This window comes from Microtus oregoni, unplaced genomic scaffold (assembly GCF_018167655.1).
Source record: "Microtus oregoni isolate MIOR12 unplaced genomic scaffold, Mior012 000072F_ref0000427, whole genome shotgun sequence".
Lineage (NCBI taxonomy): Eukaryota > Metazoa > Chordata > Mammalia > Rodentia > Cricetidae > Microtus > Microtus oregoni.
This window is the reverse complement of record NW_024543979.1, coordinates 3536964-3554992: the sequence shown is the minus strand read 5'-3', so window position 1 is coordinate 3554992 and position 18029 is coordinate 3536964. Positions and strand designations below refer to the sequence as shown.

The following is an 18029-nucleotide window of genomic DNA, read 5'->3' as shown; positions in this document are numbered from 1 at the left end:
CATTTTTATGAAATTTTCCCATAAAATATCTGCTGTTGGAGTGCATCCTTGAAACGCTTCCTCCTCTTGAGTTTGTCCTGCTTTCCAAGTCTGTGTGACAATTCATTTGTCCTTCACTTTAGCTATGGTCTCACCACACAGATCCTTCACACATTGCTTCTCCAGTGGGAAGTTTTCATTCTTATAGGTTGGTTAAGCTACAGGTTTGAACAGCAACCTCTTCTACAAAGCACACACTTCATTAACACACCACCTAGGCATCAAGAACATAGAAAAGGGGAAGGCAGGAAACTGGCTGTTTTCAGGTTGCTGTGGTTTAATTTTGCTTTCCGGTGCCTTTGGCTCATCTTTGCTTCGCCGTTCTAAGTGCCTTCCCAGAGTTCCAGAGTCTCGTAGCCGGATAAAAATGTTTTCAAATGAATAACCCAATATTTGCAGATCCCAAGCGAGCCAGTCTGTTGAAGGGAACCCGAACTTAAAGGTGCACACTGGCTTAGTTTTCTGTTTTCTCTTTATTGACTTCTTTCAAAAGTTTTGGCTTTTCTACATGGCTTTACCTTTTGGTATTATATTTAATGATTAACTAATTAATACTCTGTTTTATATACTTTCATTTTCCTAGAGCTGTAGTCATTAAAAAAAAATCCAGGTCACTGGGCTTCACCTGTTTCTGGGCTAAGACCACCGCTTGTGTTTCTTTTGCTTTTCATGAGGAACATCGGGATCAGGCTGCTCCATTAAAAGACTTTATGCTTCTCTCATCTCCATAACTTCGTGACTTTCTGTCCCTGGATACCTACAGTCTCTGTGGTCCTAATTAAGGATGCAAATGCCTTGGCTTTAAGCAAGCTCTGTTACATGACAGCGCTGTGGAATTTAGGGTTGGGGCAGAGCGACTGGTGATTCCTAACTTGGAGTGGAATTTGATAACCATTAGCCTGTGGATAAATGTGGCCTGTGATGGGGATTCTGAATTGTTCAGTCTGATTTTCACCATCTAACTCAGTTTTCAGTTTCCGGTGTCAGTTCTGTTGTAGTTTAGAAAAAGCAGCGGGAGAAAGACACGCCATGCGACAGAGCTCAGGTGGAGGGATTTGTTTTTAATTGGGGGAAAGTGAATGGGAAAAGGAGAGAGGGGAGAGGAGACTGGCCTCTGGGGACAGGAGAGAGAGAGAGAGAGAGAGAGAGAGAGAGAGAGAGAGAGAGATATGGGAGGTGGGCAGGGCCTTAAAAGGTTAACAACTAAATGTGCTCAGGTGGTACTCTAGTGGCTACAGCTGAGGACATATACCCACGGTCAGGCCAGTGTAGATAAACGCTTGAATACTAACAAGTTACGTGAGTGTTCCCAGCATAGAGAAGATGTGTCTTCTTGTCTGCTCCCATCCCTGTGCTCTGACTAGCACTTACAAGGGTCTAGTTCCAGATTTAGTCATGTTGGTCTTCATTTTCTCAGCACAGGTGCAGCAGTGAACAGCAGTGAGAGTCTCCCTCCATCCTCGTCTGTCAACGACATCTCCTCCATGTCCACCGACCAGACCCTGGCATCCGACACTGACAGCAGCCTGGAAGCCTCGGCAGGACCGTTGGGTTGTTGCAGGTGACTAGCCGCCTGCCTGCGAAACCCAGCGTTCTTCAGGAGATGACGGGATAGAACACAGCACACATGCACACACACACACATGGTTCGCACACACATATGCATACACAAAGACACTCTCACACACGCACAGATGCACACATGCAATGTCAAGAAAATAGCAAGAGAGAGATCCAACCTGGAATTAGGATAAATCTTTCTGCCTGCTTCTCCAAAGTTCTGTATCACAGCTAAGCCGAAATGTATACTTAACTACTAGTAGCTCTCGCTTCGGTCTCCTTCCAACAGTGCTTACTACACAGAACAAACCAGACACAATTAGAGAAGCCTTTCCCTAAAGTGTAATTTAAGTGGCTGCAGAACCAGCAACCCGTAACTGCCCTTCAAATGGCATGACAAGGTGTGCAGTGGCCCCATCCAGCATGTGTGTGTCTCTATCTTGCATCTACCTGCTCCTCTTGGCCTAGTCAGATGGGTGTAGATACAGATCTGCATGTGTCTGTATTCATACGGCACTTCTTAGAGATGCTCCTGTCAGTGTCCTCAGGGCTCCTACCAAGACACCGTGCACTGGGGTACCACCTGGTCCATTCCATGTGATCTATTACTCTGACATCAATCCATCTGTAATATATTGCCAGTATATAAGCTGTTTAGTTTGTTAATTGATTAAGCTGTATGTCTTATAAGAAAATATGTAAAGGGGGAGGGACATGGGAGAGTGAACTCAGACCCTTCAAGATGTAGCTTCCGAATCTGAACCGATTAAATGGCACCTGTATACCAATTTGTAGAAAGAATATATGTGATGCTTACGTACAGTGTGGGGGGAGGGAGGGAGCAGTAGCTTCCAGATGTCAAAGAGCTTGACTTTCAGGAGGACTGTGTGAGTCAAGGTTACATTCTCTGGCGATGGATAAATAGCAGGGACTTGAGCACAGGCTAGACCATGCTCTGTATTGCTGCAGTATAGACTGTGGGTGAAAGGAAATTGCTGCCCAGATACTGGGAGACACCAAAAACCCATGTTTTAAAGATTAGACACCATTTGTCATTTTAAAATGACGTCAAAAGATAAAGCTTCTGGAGAAAGGGGAAGGCAGAGAGGCGGCATCATTGTGCACACACCCAATGGTAAAAGCCTTTGCCTAAAATGGTGGAATTACCTCCATGTGATCTCCTTCAGAGAAGATAGCCCTGCCTAGACTAATTCGAGATTGTGGGGAATGTTTCCCAGGTGTGGGCTGCTTCCCAGAGTCATCCCTGCCAATAGTTTTGTTTCCTTTCCTGGACTAGACTAGAATAAAACAAAATGGGATCCCCAAAGCCAGGGTGGTCTTCAGAACGGCATCTATAAGTATCTACATGGAAATGATTGTCCCTCAGAGGGGTTGTCCCTCATGGGGGCTTCCCAGACTCCTTGATATGACTGATGTTTCATACTTACTGATTTATTTTCATAGATATGTGTAATTTGAGAAGGGCTGATAACCTGACTTTTGTATTGCCGTAGATCTATGAGAGCAATAATTCCGTGCCAACGCAGCTCCTACTAGCTAGCATTAGAAAAGACTTTGTCTTACAGCCATGAAACATTAACGTGTTTAGCAAAATCATCTGACCTTAGCTGAAATTCATGGAAGATCCTACCTGAGCACTCTTGGAGGCACTACCAACCATCGTGGTTATATACCGGGCAATGCCGGTGCGGTTTCTGAGCAATAACAGACACCAGGCCCCGCTTCCCTTCTTCCTTCCCCGAGTGAAGCATCCACCACAGCTCTTTGAACTCTGGCCATTTTGGTGCTCACCTCTGTGGTGATATTTCACCTGGAGAGGAAGTGAAACGTGCGAGGTGAATGTGACGGGCCTGGCCAAAGGGAAAACCCCCAAGTATACAGAGTAAACAGCAGCATCGGAGCTCTGCAAACTGCCTTAAATACAACACCAGGAAAGCCCTTATTCTTTCAAGCAGTAGAGTCAGTTAGGAACTCACCTGCCCAAACACTGCACACCTGCACACACCACACTGTAGGGCAGCTCTTCCTGGGACTGCTTCCCACAGCACGTTTCTTTGCAAGATATGGTACTGAAAAGGAGGGTGGAGGGAGGGAACTAGCTGTCTTGAGAGCTCACTTGCAGTTCATCCCCTGGAATAAAGGTATCTCAGTCTCTGTCCTTTCCCCATGCTTTTTGCTGAATGTTGATGATCTTTATAAATGCCGATGAATTTTTACAACGTCTCTCATTTTCCCCTCTGCCATCTTTTGTCCTTTTTAAAAATGTATCTGTATCCCTATTCTGCTCCTCTTTCTCTGTATTTTGCTTTTACGCCTGTGATATTCACCCCTCCAGTCTGTATGACACCAGATTAATGTAAAGAATGGACAGTGGGCCGGGTGGTGGTGGCGCACGCCTTTAATCCCAGCACTCGGGAGGCAGAGACAGGCAGATCTCTGTGAGTTCAAGGCCAGCCTGGTCTACAAGAGCTAGTTCCAGGACAGGAACCAAAAGCTACTGAGAAACCCTGTCTCGAAAAAACAAAACAAAAAAAGAAAAAAGAATGGACAGTGGGTATGGAAGAAGCAAGTCTCAAAGGGCATTCCATGGGGCACAAGATGGCATAACAGACTGGCAGGGTTCTCAGCAGAAGGGCAGGAGAGGTAGAGGAAAGAAGGCACAACAGATCACCTCCCAGCTCCTCAGGCTGGCCTGGGTGCTCCTGTCTGTCTGTTGGTGTATGGCCTTGTCCAGCTGAGGATCCTCATGCAGAGATTCCCCCACGGAGAAGAAAAGACGAAACAAGTCCCTTGGGTTTTCAAAAGTCCATCCAAGTGGAGATGGGGACTGGGATCCTGGATTCCGTGCAGGATTAGTTTTAGCGCATGGAAGGAGAGATTGAGGCGGGACAATAAAGAAGGCCACCATGTTGGAAGTTTCCCTTTCGCCGTCAGACCCCCTGTTATTCTCGCTCTTGGGCATGGTTATACTCTGAGAAATTTCTCAATATGCATTGTGCCCTTCACTGGGTATTCTGAGGGGAAAAAAACAAGTAAGTAACTGGAAAACCAAATATTTAGTTTATGTGGCCACCTATTACTCCCGAGGCTGTTCTTATTTGGGGGGCAGGAAACTGTCCAAGAAGACCTGGACTGTGTCTGTGGGAGAAATGAAGGAGCTACGAGTGTTCGCATCAAAACAGGAAGTTGGCATTCTAAGGACTCGAGCATCTGTGCTTCCATGGGCAGCTGATTAGACAGTGCAGTGTTCTGTGGTGTTCTGTAGAAAGGACAGGAGTGTACCCCTTACCAGGAAGAACTGGATTGCTACCATGTTCTCGATTTCTTGGCTACTTTAAGGGTGTGTTTGCTGGGTGAGTGTACTCATTTTTCCAATGGGATACATTATAGCACAATTGTTTCTTGTTCAATAAAGATTGAAAATAGTCCCTCATCCCTCAGACTCCAGTGTTAGAACTGCCTGGGTCTGTGACCTGCCGCTGCGCCAGGATTTGGCCAAGCCCCAGTAGTTGGAGGAAACTTCTTGGATTGATGGCTTCACACAGTCTGCTACCCCTATCAGACCAAGTGTTGTCTAAAGACACTGACAACAACTGACCAGAAAGTGAAAAACTTGCTCATGGAACACAGAACAAATGGAAGGCATGAAAATGCATAAATCCATTCATGATCTGTAAGTGAAAATGAATAAATACAATTTTAGAGCTCTTAAATGTTTATTGTATAGTCCGGGTTATACAGAGTCTATTTCTGTTTCATTTTCTTAGCAAGTAAAAATCTGTGCCTGGAAGAAATCAACAAGTTTTGCTGAAAGAGATAACCTCTATGGTTCAGAGACAAAGGGAAAAATGTTTGGGGGAATTCTGATCCCCGCTTCTCTGGGTTTAAAGAAAAACCCCTCCCAGCATGTCAATGCTCCCACCCTCACAGACACACACACGCGTTTTAAATACAAGAAACCAACATTTTCTACACTTATCGTTGGATAAAACAGTCTTATTTGAAAGAAAGACTAAAGAATCTAAAAATTTATAATGTAAATAACAAAATCAGTTATTTTCCTTGTGATTAAATATCAATTCTATTTCTTTGGGCACCCAAACATGTCTTTAATTGTTAGTTCACTTCAACTCATTTCTTTTGTCAAAGCAAAGTGAAAGGCTTCTTTTACATGTGAACCCTGTTTATTTCATTTTTGATCAGTGGGACCAAAGGCCAGTATATTCCAACAGGAACAAGCTTCCTAGCCCGTGTATGCCATCACTGGTCCACCTTGTCATGTACATCTTGCAGTGCCACCTGCCTTGCTTCTGCCTGTTATTCTGCATGATTGGACTCCAAAACCACACCCGATGAAGAGAATTGTCCTAGATCAGTGTTTATGAAATGTATCTAGAGCGCACATGCACATAACATACTTATATATTTTCATGTAGTTCTTTGTCAACCTGGAAGCCAAAACCATGTATGTCTGATTTCTTTGCATAGTCTCAGAGGTGAGACCTGTTGTCAGTCACATGGTAGATACACTGTGCTCTCAATGGTATCTAATATGTATCAGAACCAATCAGTCCATTCCTGTGTTCTTTCTCATGTTCTTTCAGTTCCATTTTTTCTCTTATTTTAAATGTGTCTGTTGGAAAGAGCACGAGTTGGACTCCCAGGTGGAATCACGTCAACACATTTTGATTTGTATGTCTTATGGAAGTGCACGTCCCTTCTCATCAAGCCAATTGAAACCTAGACTCTGTTGGACTTTCCTTTTGGCAATGCTGTTGCTCGCTCTCCTTTGTTTTCCCACACTGCCAGAGCTATCAAGGGCTTCCAAGATTTCCTTCTGACCCCACTGAAAGAAACATGAGGCATGGTCAGGTTGTACCACAGAGTAAATAAGAAAGAAGAGATGGTCTCCTTCTCGGCCTAGAGAAAGCAGGTCGAATGGCGTGTTTGTGCTTGAGATTCATTCATTCCAGAAAGGCCTCTGCTCCCATCAGCAGATACTAGTGTCGTGGCCACAGTTCAGGAATAGCCAATAAGATAACAATGAACGAAACATTGGTAAGCAGATCAAGGTTACATATTTTTCAGATTAATCAACAAATGATCCAATTGTAACTTTGTCTAAGAGATTAATTTTGTCTACACCATTATCTAACACGTCTTATTGAATTTAAGGATGTGAATGACAGCTTGGTGGAGTTCACCGAACCTATCATGGCTCCCCTGGCGATGTCTGAACGGTATTGAGAAGCTGCCTGCGTATTTCTGTGAACGATACATTTTGCTCGTTCAATTAATAAAGAGCTCGAAAGGCAGACATTCCCATTATTATTTTTTCTCTTATTTAGAGAAAATGGAAATGAAAAGCTGTTTATTTCCTTTGCAATGACTCTTATTCTATTTTCTAATTATTTTAATTTCTTCTTTTTTTATTAATTTTATTTGAGAGGGAGATACATAGAGGTTTCTTCCTGAGTAGGTCAAATGATCCTGGTACACTCAATCCCCCTGCCTCAGATTCCAAGCTTATTCAACTATGCCTGGCTGCCTATTCTGACTTCAACCCACAACTCCTTACTTTTCTTTTCTTTTTCATTGAAAGTGACCAAACATACAAATCTGTAAATACACATAAGAGTAAAAAGGAAAAATTCATTCTTCATGACAGTTTCCCAAAGAGAGCAAATCGTTCCTCTGAAAACATTACCCTATATATGATCGTTATGATAAAGTTTGCAGTGAGGCAAGGTGAAGGTTATTGAGCAGTGTTTTCATGGAGAGGCTAATGAAAAACCCAGCCTAGAGGGATGAATCGCCTTGCTCAATAATGATTGTAACGAAGGTAAAAGATGTGTACCTTACCAACCAGCTCATTACTCATTGCTGTGATTTATACATGTAGCACCCCCTCCCAAGGTCCCCCCAACAATGTTTGAAAGGCAATGCCTGGAAGAAGCATCCAAACAGTGGTATACAGGATGTCCCGTGTCTCAGGTCTGTTCAGGCCTTGCACCTCTGCATGATTCTTCCCTTTCCGTTCCAGATGGGGGTCCATAGGCTCAGCATCTAAAGCCACTGCAGTATAGTACAGGAATTTATATGTCTCAAACACAGGAAAGATAGGGTGCAAACAAACAAGAATCAAACAACCCTTCTGTAGAATGTTTCTTTTTAAAAAGGTATCCTATCGGTGTGTAAAACTCGAGACTAAAGAAGTCTAGACTGCTAAATAGAGGATTCGAGTTCGCTCAGTAGAGTGGTGAGTTCTGGTATTGTCCTCCAGTCCACCTTGCTCTAAGTCTTTTTGCTCAAACAATAGTCCATATTGTTCGCCTTTCAATAACATATATTCAGTGTCTTTGTGTTACACACCCTCTGTAATCTGCTTAGAAGACTGGGTCTTTCATTATGTGGTTTTCACTACAAATGCTAAAGTCCATGTTCGTGCAAGCATTGTCTACAAACAATTACACAGAAAATAAAGTTCTACAATGCTAATAGCATTTCACACAGTTGAAGGAACTAATGATTTGGAATGATTCTTTTCTAAAAGGAAGACACTTGGAAGCAGTTGCATGGTCCTTAATGGGTTGGTAACTTGAATTGGCATAAATTAATCTCTGAGAAGGTTATTTTGAATTTTTAGTTTAATTTCTGGGCTACATTCTAAAGTATTTCATCAGTCCATTCAAACACATTTATTGAGTGGTTCGGGGTAGAAGACAAATGTATTATGATTTTTATCCTCAAAAACACATTTATTGAGTGGTCCGGGGTAGAAGACAAATGTATTATGATTTTATCCTCAAAATGCACTCAGTAAACCAGTGTCTAAAAATAAATGTCAATGCAAAATACCTTACTTATTTATCTTCTTTTAAAACAACAATACATTTAAATTAGAGGTGCATCCTAAATGAACCCATTTTTATTATTGGCATAAAGAAGAAATCTTCTTTCAATGTTCTCATTGTCTGATTTCAAGTATACATAATGATCATCACAAAGAGAATTGTGGGTATTTCCCATTGTATTGTGGGGATGGGTAATTTTTCAATACATAAAAGAAGTCAGTGTCTGTATTTTTTTCTCCCAATTATGGATTATTTTGATATTTGTTCCTCCGGGAACTCTTGGGTTTTGATGCTGAGCTAGAAGCTCACACTCTGGCATCACTGGCTCCCAAGTCACAGCAGGGACTAGAGAGGCTTTTCAGACACACTACAGTCAGAAGCCAAATCCTGTGTAAATTACTCAGTCTATGGGGCATAGAAGACATCCTAAAATAACAAGATACAACCCAATTACTTCTCATTTTGTATGAAAGATAGAACTCAGAGCTTTCTGAATATCTCTTCTGGAAAATTTAACAACAGACCATAAACATACCTTCAACGGTTCATGCCGCAAATATTTATCGAACATGTCAAATCTCCAAAGATTGCCTCATCATTGAGATGAGTTTACATACATGACACCTTATGCCATCTGCATATCAGTGTGTGGAGTGAGTACATAACTCTGCATGCCGAAAGGACATGCAGATTGAAGGGTAAGGCATAAAAAGGGATGCGTGGGAGATGAGGTGCCCAGGGGACGCCTCTCAGAGGAGGTAGTGACACTTGGTCAGAGGCTTGAATATAGTGAGAGAATAAAAGACATCACCAGGGAATGAGAAACATTCCTGCTGAAGGGAACACCAGGGCAGAGGCCTGGAAAAAGCTGACTTTTACAACATGAAAAAGATAATCAAGAATCCTGAGGATTAAACAGGAGAAGTAAAAAAAAAACCATAACATCCATTGAAACTGGAGCTTAAGCAGGAGTCTGAGCAAAGGGATATATTGGGAATGTATTCTACATATGGAGAAACACAGACTAGGGTTGAGCAAGGGTGTTATGCCATTTACTCACACACACACACACACACACACACACACACACACGTATATGAATTCTTCTGGGTTTGAGTTGAAAGAATTCTCAAGAAGAAAGACGATGGAAGCAATCCAGACATCACAGGTTATAGTGAATATCCAGAAAGAATTATGGGGTTTGGATCAGGGAATAGAATATCCAAGAAGAGTTTGGCCAGGGATGTATTTAGGAATGCACTGTGAACAGGGGTCAGGGGTGCACACTTGTGGTTTTACTTACTTGGGAGACAGAGACAGGGAATTAGAAGTTTAAGGTAAACCTAGGTTTGTAGTTTAGAAGCTTGTCTCCAACTAAAGAGTAAAACGAGGCATGACTTACCATAAATGAGGCTTTAGGCTCAAGCCTCAACACAACAAACATAAATATTGTTAGAATATATTGAAAATAAATAGAAAGGAAACCTTGCGAAAGCAGAACTGATGCTTTCCTGTGAACTGATATTGTGTAAATGAACGATGAGGAATAATTCCAGAATTTTCCCTTTCACATGAGCATGAGCTATAATGGGCGATTGGTACAGATGACTGACTTAGTGAGCAGAACATGACTCAGACAGTAAGCAGCCTACAGCTTATATTAAAATTCACCCGTCTCTATAAAACCAGGAAGGAACTGAATGCAGCATACAGGGAGAGGGCGGAGATGCTTCCGGTTCCAGTACAGAGACAAAGGGCAGAGTATTCAAGGGATGTCAGTGAGGAACAGGGAAAACTAAACCAAAGACTGATGACTGAGCCTGGCTTTGCCAAGGTCATTGCTGACTTTAGGACAGCAGCTTCTGTGTAAAACTGGGCAAGAGAGCAGTGCCAATGAACTCAACAGGACCCAGGAAGTAGGAAATGAATAGACACAGAAAATCCATCTTCCTTACATGCGGAGCAGCAGACTGATGTTAGAGTATAGTGTAGATTCGATGTTCTCTACAGCACTGGGACCAGTGGGTGGGCAGAGAGAGGAAGAGAAAAGGGAGGGAGCTGGAGAAAGCCTTTGTGGCTGAGACCATAGGGTGCCTCAGGCTAGAGGCTGGTGGGCCAGATTACCAGAGGAGGATATTCACTTTCAGAGACAGGGATGCCATAGGAGGAGGCAAGGTGGTACTTACAAATCTGTATAAAGCAAAAGCCCATTTTTGTTAGACTTTTTTTTCTCAGTGAAGATGGAAGTAACGTTCTTACATGGGCTAGAGGCAAAGTTTATGGAAACCAGGCAAGAAAACTATGAAATGGTTTCAGGAACAGTGGCAACAGATTGCTTGATGTGGCTATAGTTACATGATATCACTAACCAGGCCTGCATGGCACTCTTTGTTTTCCATTCCCTACTCAGCTTCTTCTTCCTTTCTTTTTAAAAAAGATTTATTTGCTTAGGCCTACAAAGGCTATCTTCATACATGCCAGAAGAGGGCATCATATCACATTATAGAGGGTTATGAGCCCCATGTGGGTACTGGGAATTGAACTCGGAACCTCTGGAAGAGCAAGCAGTGCTCCTAACCGCTGAGCCACCTATTACCAGCCCTGCCCCATGCTTAGTTTCTTACCTACCAGTTATGAATAAACAAAGTACAATTAGGCAGTTCAGTTGTTTTACTTCTTCTCTAGCTGGGAGTTAAGGGGCATGAGAAGGAGATACCAGAGTACTCACTGATGGAGGAGTTACTTTCATTTAATAAACTTGGACTTCCCACAAGGCAGGGAACCCTGATTGCTCTTCAGGCTGAGGAGGGAGGGAGACTTGATTGGGGGAGGGGGAGGGAAATGGGAGTTGGTGGCGGGGAAGAGACAGAAATCTTTAATAAATAAATTAAAAAAAACAAACAAGCAAAACAAACCACCAATCTTTTGGGACAAAATAAACTAATAATCTACATAAATATTAAAAAAAAAAAAGAAACTGCCTTGGCCCATTTGATAGGCCAACCCTTAGGTTGGTGGAGTAAACAGACAGAATGCTGAGAGAAAGAAGCCGACTCAGGCAGTCACCATGATTCTACCACTCCAGACAGACGCAGGTTAAGATCTTCCCTGATAAGCCACCTCGTGGGCTACACAGATTATTAGAAATGGGTTAGATCAATATGTAAGAGCTAGAACTAATGGGCCAAGCAGTGTTTAAATGAATACAGTTTCTGTGTAATTATTTCGGGTTTAAAGCTAGCCATGTGGGCGGCCGGGTGCCAGGAACATAGCCCGCCGCCCGTACTACAAGAGAGTGGCGCTCCAACGTGATGGACTAAATCCACTTAAAAACCTGAGAAGGCTTAAAAATAAGGGAGAGAGAGTTTAACACAGATTTTGCTATTTGCTAGGGCATGCTGTAGAGAGATTTCCTGATTCAGCAATAGCAGCAGAAAAAAAGCTGCGTCATTTTAATGTGCGGCTTCCTAGGACTGTGCCACCAGTGCAAACTCTGGCTTTAAAGCATTTCAATGGCTTTTATGGGACTGGATGTTTGTGTCCCCTCTTGGGATCGGAGAGTGCTCTGAGACCATGCCAATGGCTCGGCGCTCCCTGCCTGCACCTGGGCAGCAGGCAGAATCAGGCTTAGGCAGGCGGAAGAGTATGGCGGATTCCCGCGGCCATACAGAGAGATGTTTTCAGACTGTGCAGTGCTCTGCGTGTCAGATTTGGCTGTAACTTGGATGAAAAGAGTTTCTGTGCCACACGCTCAGTCTCAGAGTTAAATTGCTGACTGTGGCTCCAATGTGGACTGCTGTGTGCCTGGAACTGTGAGTGGCTCAGGGACACCAAATGGATCTGAGGCAGGAGTGGCTCAGCTCCTCCATGCTGAACTGTGCTGGTCTCAGGGAGGAACTACCATAATTACCATAATAATAGCACAGTTAAGGTTTAGACTGGGCAGGACACAGGTGGTACCGTATTACCTGTACATGGTGCAATGTAAGTTTTTAAGAAGTGCTTAACATTTTAAGAAATGCTCCTGGATAGTAAAAAAAATTACAGATTCACAATAAAACAGATTCAGACATGAAAGACCACAGTGTTGGATGAGTGTACATAGGTTTGAGAGAGAGAAGAAAAAAATATAGAGAATAAAGTTAATGCCTTAAAAAAAAGGGTAAAGTCTTTAAAGAGACAGAATAAAGTAAAGTGATAGAGTAAAAATAAGCCATGTAAAAATGGAAAATTCACAGAGAGTCTAGATTATGTACATTGTGTTTTCTTTAAATTTTTTGACTGTGAAGGAGCTAGATACAGAGAGACATTTTATTGTGTGGGCTGCCAAGCTGAACCAGAATGGATTTCATAAGGGTATTATGACTGCAGAATTTGGGTCTAAGGATATGATGCTTTGGAAAGGAGTTTCTTATTTTGTTTTCACAGAGGATGTGACCCTTTGGATTGCATCTATCCCAATATGGTATGATAGACCACGCCCTCCTGAAAGGTTGCTGTGAACACCTTCAAAAACTTGCTTTGCTCAACTGCCAACTGAGATGAAACTAGTACACAGGTTATACCATGAAAGACCTAAATAACAGCACCCCCATTCAACAGGAAGCAGTTTGGAGAGAAAAAACTGCGCCCATGTTCCCAAATATTGTTTATAAATGTTCTTTTACACTTAAAGGGGGATATGATATAGGTATGAATAATTTGCATCAGTATGGATTTTAAGGTCAATTTTGTTATATGTATATGCATATTTCTAATCTTGATTAAGGTATTGTGATTGTGTGGTTCATTTTTAAAATGTAATTTATAATTAGGAAATATAGGTTGTTAATGGATAATCATCGATAATAGTCAAGCTTGTAGTCATATTAGTTAGATTTTCTAGATATAAAGAGATATATTTAAATAGGCATTCTTCATATCTTTCAAAGACTACAGAATATGGCATTTAAATGTTTTAATAACTTAGAACTTTTCATGACAATGAGACACGTCTGCTCCTGGCAGCACCAATCTACTTCAAGAGGAAGATGCGCATCGAAGAGGCTCCTTATGGAGTTTAATAGCCATTTGGGCAAGAAACTGTTCTTGCCTGGACTGATGCATGAACTGGACACAAAGAACCGGCAGAGAGAGGACTGCTGAACTTGCCTAAAGGTGAGATGATCTTTCGGGGTTCCTGATTCATGAAGGAGTCTGCGAGACATTCTATAGGACACAGCAGATAGTGACTGAACTGCCTTTGAAATTTCCTGCTTCATGGAAATGTCTCTGGATGCCATGGACCTGTCGGCTGAAGATGGATGCCCCAACAGTACAGAGGAACTTTGGGTGACTGTCCAGGCAGCAAAATGTCTCTGTCATTTCTAGAGCTTTGGATTTCATGTTTGCTTAGGTAATATTATATCCTTCTGGAGTCTTTGATGGAGTTGAAGAATGGTTAGTTATAGTTATAGTTTTCCTTGGTTATGATAAAAGATAAAGTAGATATAAATACTGTAACTGTAATTCTTGCTTGATAACTGTTTTGTTATATGTAATTTTACTATGTTAAAGTTAAAGCCTTTCTTTTTTGTTTAAACAGAAATAGGGGAAATGATGGAGGAGTTACTTTCATTTAATAAAGAAACTGCCTTGGCCCATTTGATAGGCCAGAACGTAGCCCGCCACTCCATATCTTCAACAACTCACAGTAAGGAACCACAGACCAAGCTGGTCAACTAGAGAAACAACAACCCCAGGGGACCGTGGTGATACCTTCCTAGGTCAGCGGCTTGGAGTTCCTCTTGAGGAAGATCCAAGAAAGGTCGGAGTGATGGGTTTAAGGGACTGACCTGAAAGAGACCTGGTGATTAGAGAGTGGGTGTTTGACAGGGACACCTAGGAGCTTGTAGGATGAGTGACATGTAGTCATGGGTGGGGCTGCCTGATGTTCGGGGGCTTATGGTTTTAAGACATGGTCAAGGTGGAGGAGAGGGGGCACAAATACTGTTGCCTGAGCTGAGCATCCAAGGCAATCAGAGGAAAGGGGGGCAGAAACCTGACACAGCTGGACCAAAGTGCACCTGCTGAGCCTCGGGCCCAGGCTGTGCTGGTTTGGAGACTGACGGGCAGCCAAGGGGCTTTTGGAAGTGCTGTGGTTTAGGGAGGACTCAGGGTGGGCAGAAGCAAGTGTCAGGTATAGTGGGATAATGGAAACCATGCGGATGAGGAGGGCATGAGAACTGAGACAATGGAGGGAATACCCTGAGCAGTGTAGTAACAGCCGGGGGGTTGGGGATAGCAATGGGGGGTTGGGTGACATCAGCCACAGGAGACCTGAACTAAAGGCAGAGTAGCAAAGCACTGATGTTTTTGTTGCATTTTAGCAGTTAACAACGTGTTTAGAATTAGGAAATTAGAAAAGAAGCAAGCTCACTTAGGCTCCTGGTAAGGAACCATGTGGGGAGGGCCAAGAACCAGGGGCCCCACCTGACAAACATAAGCTGCCACAATTAGTAGCCTAGGGTCACCAGAGAAAACTCATTTCCAAGGTGAAAATGAGTCTTGTCCTGAGAAAAAGGCATTCAATGTTAAACGCATAATCACCTTTTCGTGACCCCACCTCCCAACATGGCCGCAGCGACAACCACTTGATCCACAGCCCTTGACAGTCGCCCTCATGTGATACATAGTGAATCCCCTGAGTCATGAAGAGACAGTGAAGGGCTATTCTGAGAAGACAGGCTATCAGGCTGCGCGGTATGCTCAAAGTTTCCTCTACTGGTAAGAAACTGGTTCACTTGACACAGAGCCCATGTGTCTCAATATTCAAGCATTCCCCAGTCTTCCAATTCCTTACTCTCTAAGAAAAGTGACCTTCACTGCATGGGCTGGTCTCACCTGGCCTCAAGTCTGGAGTCACATGGTTTATTAAAGAGTATATACACCTCACTGTGCACGTCTGCCACCTCGCTGTCCACTTCTGCCAGCATGAGGCCTTTAAACTGGGCAGCTCTAACTCTTAACTCATTCCCCACCTGTGCATCAAGAGGACTAGGAAGGGAACCCTGCAATGGGCCTTGGGAATCCAGACCTCTTTAACCAAGGATCATTATGGCCTGGTGGTGGTGGCACATACCTTTAACCGCAGCACTGGGGATGGGGGCAGAGGCAGGAGGATCTCTGTGAGTTTCAGGCCACCCTGGTCTACAAGGTGAGTTCTGGGCTTCAGCCTTGCTTACTTTCATGGTACATAGTCCAAGGTTTTTATCAGCAGAGCAGTACACTAGGGCATATAGACTGCAGCCCACTGCACGTATCCAGTACTTCACTATATTTTACTGGATACCTTTAACACCCAGCACCACCCTCCTTGGCAGAAAGAGATGACAAAGCACAGCTGTGGGCATAGCCCCTTCGATCTCATGTTTAGTTCTGAGACCCCACTGCCATCATCTCGGAGCAGAAAAAGACAGGTGACTTTGCTGCCCCTTTAAGGTGTCAACCTCAGGCCAAGCTGGGGAGACATGAGAGTTGAGTCCCTAGGACTGGGGCATCCTTTGCTGGTGTAATTGGTGTGTGTTTGGTCTCTAGGACTGGGGCATCTTTTGCTAGTGTATGTGGTGTGTGTTGAGTCCCTGGGACTTGGGCATCCTTTGCTAGTATATGTGGTGTGTGTTGACGGCTGTCTGTGCTGTCAAGCCAGGTCCCTGCTTTAGTCTCCAGATGGAACAATGTGAGGCTGGGTGCCATGACTTGCTAAGTAGCACTACCTTTGCATTGTGTTGCTCTAACCACATCAGCCATCCAACTGTCTCCCACAATAACAAGACAAGGGAGGCACAATTGTATTTCCTACTTCAGAGAAATATCAAACATACTCTTACCAATGATGTCTCACTTTTACAAAGATTCTCTAGCTATGAGTTACAGGGTCAGGGTTTGAAACTAGTTTCAGATCACAATTTCCCCTTTCCAGATGCTCACAAGGAGGTGCCGTGGAACGTGTAGCTTACATTGCAGTCTTCAACACCACCCTGAATTACAAAGGGCACACTTTCCCTTCTGGGAACAATGTAAATTAGTAAATAAACAGATCTGAGTGGCTTCCTGTAAGCTATAGTTAGAATTTTTAACATGTAATAGCAACGTTCCAATTGCATAGACAATTCTATTTATAGTGCTCTCCAAAGCACAAGACATGATTTGACCAGTGAAGAGAATGGCATAGGTTCAACATCTGGAAGCAAATCCTTTCTCTTGAGCTTGTAATTTAGGATCATTTCAGTTGCAAGACCATTTGAAGTCTGTAAATGTAGGATGGAGCAAACATGTTTAAAAATATTATTCAATGCGCATGGGTGTTTTATCTGCATGTTTCCATGAGCACCACATGTGTGCAGTGTCCAGGGAACCAGAGGAGGGTGTGCTCAGGATCTGGAGTCACAGAAGGTTCTGAGTCACCATGTGGGTGCTGGGAACTGAACCCCAGTCTTCTCCAAGAGCAGCAAGACTGAGTCATCTCTCCTGTCCCCACAAAGAATTTATTTATACAATCAAATTTGTTAATTCCAAATTTACTAATTTCTACTTCATTCTTGTACCAGGTTATAGCAAATGTCCTTTCAGCTTTTGGCTGAAATACAGGTGGCCATGCTGCTCAAGGTATCCATGGCCACTGTCACTGCGATCAGTTGGCAAAGGATCCCTTAGAAATCAAACATTGAATAATACAAGGGCTACTATATTTTCATTAAAAAGTTTTAAACTTTGTATATTTATTTAGTATAAACTGTGGAAGGTGAGAAGTTGAAGGCCGAGAAAATATCACCATGGTTCCTTAACACAGTTAGCTTACCAACTGAGCCATCCATGGCTCTACATGGCCTGCGCTGAGTGGCGCATTACATGGGCCTTTTAATCACAAGGATGTCAGTACTTTGTAGGGATTATTTCCAACTCAGACGGCAACATCGGCTGACAAGAGCTTGGTGACTTACCCTTCCTGGTATCTTGCTTAAGAGAGGTTGAGAAGCCATTTTGTTTGTTTGTTTTGTTTTGTTTTTTTTGCTTTTTTTTTTTCTTTTTGCTTTTTTTTTTTTCTGGCCTCTCGATTTCCTGATGTTTTCTCTCTACCATTTTGGCTCCTAAATCGATTCTTGTTCAATGTGGAAAGAAAAGTGAAAAAGAGCTATGCATAAATTAGACAATTTTTTTTTCTGCTTTGAGATTCTAGAGTACTTCATAGAGAACAAGGACTGAAGCAGAGAATCACTTTTAGTGTCTGGATGAGGCAGTGTAAGAGTAGGGATGACTGCCCTGGAGCAGCTTCCACAAGAGTGAAGTGGATTCCGGATAAGAGGGGACGAAGACTCTAACAAGATTGAAGTAGAGGACTCTTGGGAACACAGAACCATGCACTTCATTTGTGTCTGGTAAGTCTTACACTGAAGTGGACATGAAGATGATGTTCTGTCCTGGATAGCCTTGCCTTGGCAATAAAATTGCATCTCACCTCCTCAGTCCAACTAAGGCAGAATATTTAAGCACATTCTGTTACTGTTGTAATACCTT

General features: G+C 43.0%; 1 protein-coding gene across 6 annotated transcripts in view; it reads left to right on the top strand.

Annotated features, from left to right (window-relative positions):
* The window catches only part of Mapk10 (mitogen-activated protein kinase 10), a 303886-nt gene extending 295408 nt beyond the window's left edge, over window positions 1-8478 (top strand). For 5 of the 6 annotated variants that reach the window (XM_041641951.1, XM_041641950.1, XM_041641954.1 and 2 more), the window contains one exon: window positions 1462-8478. In XM_041641951.1, the coding sequence (XP_041497885.1) occupies window positions 1462-1604 (143 nt within the window). In that variant the 3' untranslated portion in view covers window positions 1605-8478. Of the gene's footprint in view, window positions 1-1456 lie in introns of all 6 variants that reach the window. The other variant, XM_041641955.1, reaches the window with a different exon arrangement.
* The last annotated feature ends 9551 nt before the right edge of the window (window positions 8479-18029 follow it).